General features: G+C 32.0%; 1 protein-coding gene across 1 annotated transcript; it reads left to right on the top strand.

The window, feature by feature from the left end:
- The first annotated feature begins 828 nt into the window (after positions 1-828).
- LOC116006934 (uncharacterized protein At4g15970-like) lies at positions 829-3,701 on the top strand. Its single transcript, XM_031247459.1, has 3 exons — positions 829-1,196; positions 1,949-2,317; positions 3,068-3,701. The coding sequence occupies exons 1-3, from the start codon at positions 885-887 to the stop codon at positions 3,551-3,553; spliced, it is 1,167 nt and encodes a 388-aa protein (XP_031103319.1). The 5' UTR covers positions 829-884; the 3' UTR covers positions 3,554-3,701.
- Positions 3,702-5,024: the final 1,323 nt, after the last annotated feature.

Genomic DNA, 5,024 nt, shown 5'->3' with positions numbered 1-5,024 from the left:
TCACGGAAAATGGTCCCTCCCTTCAGTCCGGCGAAAACCAGTCCGCCGGCTCTGGTTTCCGTCGGAAACAAGAGCAGCAACCATTGCTCTGGTTTCCGGCGAAAACCAGAGCAGCGACGACTGCTCTGGTTTCCGCCGGAAACCACAGCAGTAGTCCCTTTTTTTTTCTTTTTTTTTTTAAAAAAATTAATTTAGTTATAATAAATATTATTAGGTTATATATTTTTTATATTTTAAATAAAAGAATAAAATTATATAATTATATATTTATACTCATTTTCCGGAAAATGAACCAAACACCTAAAGACAGTTTTCCAGAGTACATCCAAACACGGAAAATGAACTCATTTTCCGGAAAATAACTTATTTTCTAGAAAATATTTTCTAGAAGTCATTTTCCTGCTTTCCAAACACACCCTAAATGGAGATTTTTACTTTTAAAATAAATATTTCATTTATTTTTCTTCTCCAACGAATTTCCACATGATATTTCATTTGGGGAAGAAAAATAAATGAAATATTTATTTTAAAGGTAAAAATGTTCATATAATATATTAGGAGAATAAATCACCACTTTTAGAATATGGATAAATGAATAGTTCAAAGAGAAAATGTTATAAACATATAATTTAGAGGCCAAAAAATAGCGCCATTTGCTATGATCTTTACTGGAGAATTTTTCAATATTAAATAAAGAAATGTTTCGAATTTTCCAGTACGTTGACAAGTTTCGGGAGACTATCCAGTTGCAAAACAAAAGGAATGAATTTTCCCAATATATAATTAACTTAAAAGATTATGGCGTAGGAGTATAAATATGTGGTGTGTAGCATGTTGTTGTTGAGGTAAGATCCCACATTGGGGCTTCGACATACGAAACAATAATGGAAATTTTGGGAGGAGAAAGAAAAAACAGTAACAATAATAATGATGAAGAAAATAAGCTTGTGGAGGAGGGTGGCGGCCGCGCCAATCAACCCTTCCACCATAACCGCCACCGCATTATTCCGAGTAACGTTGTCAAAATCCTTGTCCTTTTTACGATTCTAACGTTGTCGTGTCTCCTTCTTTATCAATCCACTTCTGCCGGAAAACTTTTCCCCAACCTCTCCAACTTGAAACATGGAAACTTTTCTGCTACTTCATCTCCTTCTACTGCTCCCAACAAAACCATTCCTTCTTCATCCATATCCATGGTAAGTTATTCAACCCCAACCACCATCTGCATGCCGTTGATCAACATGTTTTTATTTTTATTAACTCTTATTTTATACTCAAAGTTTTCTTTGAAACTCAAATTTTATACATTTTTTGTAAGAATCTACGTGAAGAAGATAAGTTATCATTGTTTGATACCTATGAATCGAAAGAGTAAAAATTAGAAGAATAAGTAATAGAATTTGTTTTCAAAAAAAAAAGTAATAGAATTCAATTTAAATATGGTCGTACTGTAATTGTAATGTTTTCTTTAATTTTAAACCTTGTATACTCAATTTGCACAACCTAGAGTGCAAGTTTTTGGTTATTTAATTTTAAATAAATTAATTAAGATCAACTAACAAATTTTAAATAGTTAGTTAGTATGTATGCATCATTTGCTTTAATTAAGATCAACTTACAAATTTTAACTAATTTGATATTTGAGTTATTTAAAATTTTGTCAATTAAACCTTTCGAGGATCAATTAAGAAAATTTTAAAAGTGAGAAAAACACCATTTTTTATCCATCGGAAGGGTTTAATTGACTAAATTAGTAAATTGTAAACAATTCATAGATCAAATTAGTTGAAATTTAAAACTAGAAACTACATTAACAATTAAAAAATAATTGAAGGAGCAAATTGGTGATTTTCCTTTTCTTTTTTAAAATAAATTATTGTTCCAGGCTAGATTAATAAAAAGGGAGTTAATTAGTAATTAATTTCAGTTGTATAATCTTAATTGCTAGGAAAAGGTGGTGGAGAACAGTGTAGAGAAAGTGTTGGAGAAGGCAGCCATGGCAAACAGAACAGTGATCATAACAACCTTAAACGCAGCATGGACAACCTCGGGCAATTTATTTGATCTGTTTTTGGAGAGTTTTAGGATTGGGAACCAAACAGAAGGCCTGTTGAAGCACTTGGTAGTCGCGGCCGTGGACAAAACCGCTTACGCTCGATGCCGTGAGTTACACCCTCATTGCTACAACTTGAGCACTGACGGAGATGACTTCTCCGGCGAGGCGAATTTCATGACCAAACACTACTTGAAGATGATGTGGAGGAGGCTTGACTTTTTGCGGGAGGTTCTCGAAATGGGATATAGCTTCATTTTTACGGTATATATAATATATATAAGCATATTTTTGAATTATTAATTGTTGGGCTAGGATCAATGAATCCTTAAGTTTAGCAATTGGAGATAGGAAATTATTGGGTTGAGGGCGATAAAAAGGTCAAGTCCAACATCATACATGTTGCTTCAAAGTCTTAAAAATGTGATGACTGTATAAAGAAATAAAGTGTGTTTTAAATTCAGCCTTGTGACCTTAATTGATAAACAACACCACGAGGAAATAAATCAAGTTATACTACTCATAACTTAAATCAAGGGGCAAGAATTCTAACTCGTGATGTTGTGGTTGCAAGTATGGATCTTTTACTATCTTAGCTTAGGGCTAGCACTAAGCTAGGGGTGGGAATGACAAATTATGTTAGGGACTCGGGTTCATGTTCTTAATTTAAAAACTCTATGTTCACAATTTTAAATTTCAGTATACAAAATTACATTACTCAATATTCACAATTCTATAACTCTATATTCACAATTTTATTATATGGATTCAAAAATTGTGTTATAATATTAAATATAGAGTTATGAAATTGTGAACATAGAGTTCAAAAATTGGAATTGTTGGGTGAAGGATCAAATTCAACACTTTACCTTTACAAAATGTGATTAATGCTGGTATAATAAAATAAAATTGTGCCTTTATAATTATAATTTTTGGTGTAATTAGTAGTAAGCATTTGATCTTAACAGTTTTATATGATTCCCTCTCACATAAAATTTTATATTTTTTGAATAGGACGCTGATATAATGTGGCTTCGTCAGCCATTCTCACAGTTGTACCCGGACGCCGACTTTCAAATCGGTTGCGACCACTACGGCAAGTATGAGTCTTCCGACCTAAACAACTACGCAAACGGCGGCTTCTACTACGTAAAATCAAACAACCGCTCCATCCAATTTTTCAAATTGTGGTACAAATCGAAGGATGCTTTTCCGGGGAAGAACGAACAGGACGTGGTAAACGTCATTAAAAATGATCCTTTCATTAAACAGATTGGGTTAAAAATAAGGTTTCTGAACACGGCTTACTTCGGAGGATTTTGCGATCCCAAACAAGACCTTAATCTGGTGTGCACGATGCATGCCAATTGTTGTGTTGGTCTTGGCAGCAAAATTCGTAGCCTTAAAATGGTTATTGATGATTGGAAGAAGTATATGGGATTAGCCAGCAATGAGAAGACATCCAAGCCAAGAACATGGACAGTTCCAAGATGTGGGTAATGTACGTCCACAAATATAATAAGAGCTAATAATTAAAGTTAGGTCCTAGTGAGAACTAAAAAATGGTCTATAAAATTAGGTCTTAATGAGAACTAAAAAATGTTGGTGTAATATTATTTTGATTTTAATTTTTTGTTTTTTTGTTTGTTATTTTTCATATTTTACCCTCTATTATATCATTTACTTTTTTCGTAGATATCATGCATTCCGTTAGTGCAAACTTTAGTAACGAAATATTTCGTTAACTATTTATTATTGTTAATTTACTCATTGATTTTTATAAGGAAAGTATTAGGTTCAAACTCCATCCCAATAAAAAAATTGATATAGTTGTTAAACATATACTATGAATATGTTAGAGTATATTAAAAAAAAAAACATGAACTTTAGTCAATTAATTAGAATCACACATTATATTGGGCATTGATGAAAAAGGTACACCTAATTTATATTATATATTCAACATAGGTGAGAAACTATGTCTATTACCATTGTCTTTTTAGGGAAGGTTGATTAGGTTCTGTTGATGAGGATTCATTGCGCCAAGGAACTAAAATTACAAATTTACATGAAGCACACCAAGGTCATTTATGGCAGAAGTGACAACAAGAAGAAGCATGAATCAAGTCAATTAATAGGATTTGTGTTATTATGTTGCAAGTCATGAATTTTAATTTTGCTCATCGACTACACCTTAACTTTCCTAACAAAATGGATCCTTGAGGTCTCATGACGCCGCCGCCATCATCATCATCATTATTATTATTATTATTATTATTATTATTAAACTTTTTCCTGCAAAAAGCAAGATTTTTTTTGGTGAAGAAAATTTCAATTCCTATCTACCAAATATATAAGGAAAAATGACACTTTTTCATGAATTATATACTTATAGCATTATTTTTCCTGAAATTATTTATGTATCTATATTAACCCCTCAATTATTCTAAAAGTGACAACTTTCCCATCATATATGTTAAATGGTCATTTTTACCTTAAAACTAAATATTTCATTTATTTTTTCTTTTATAACAAATTATTTCTTATTTATAGGGATGACCACGGTTTGGTTCAAATCGAATTAGACACTATAGCGCACCTTAAGAAGGAAAATCGGGCATCTAAAACTTTAGACTAACGCACCTTAAGATGGAAAATAACACACCTTAAGAAGAAATTTAAGCACCTTAAGTTTCAACAATTGACGACCTTAAGCATATAAACTACACACTTTAAGAAATAAAACTACGCGTCTAAAGCTTTAGACTAATGCACTTAAGTTTCAACAACTGACGCACCATAAACACACAGCACACAACACACAAATCACGCACCTTAAGCACAAAAACATGCACCTTAAGAAGAAAAACCACACACTTTAAATTTGACCTAGATGCGAATTGAAAAGACCAAATTGCTACTACTTTTTTTAAATAATTCGTGTTCAATCTGAAGCCTATTACCATATCTT

The sequence above is a fragment of the Ipomoea triloba genome, chromosome 15, assembly GCF_003576645.1.
Source record: "Ipomoea triloba cultivar NCNSP0323 chromosome 15, ASM357664v1".
Classification (NCBI taxonomy): Eukaryota; Viridiplantae; Streptophyta; class Magnoliopsida; order Solanales; family Convolvulaceae; genus Ipomoea; species Ipomoea triloba.
Note: the sequence above shows the minus strand (reverse complement) of the source record. Positions and strands in the feature narration are given on the sequence as shown.

What these genes read in the sequence shown, in the direction of transcription:
- LOC116006934 (XM_031247459.1), top strand. Translation starts at nt 885, where the DNA reads ATGGAAATTTTGGGAGGAGAAAGAAAAAACAGTAACAATAATAATGAT. An exon ending in CTTCTTCATCCATATCCATG is followed by an intron (nt 1,197 to 1,948) that starts GTAAGTTATTCA and finishes CTTAATTGCTAG; the next exon opens with GAAAAGGTGGTGGAGAACAG. An exon ending in GATATAGCTTCATTTTTACG is followed by an intron (nt 2,318 to 3,067) that starts GTATATATAATA and finishes TTTTTTGAATAG; the next exon opens with GACGCTGATATAATGTGGCT.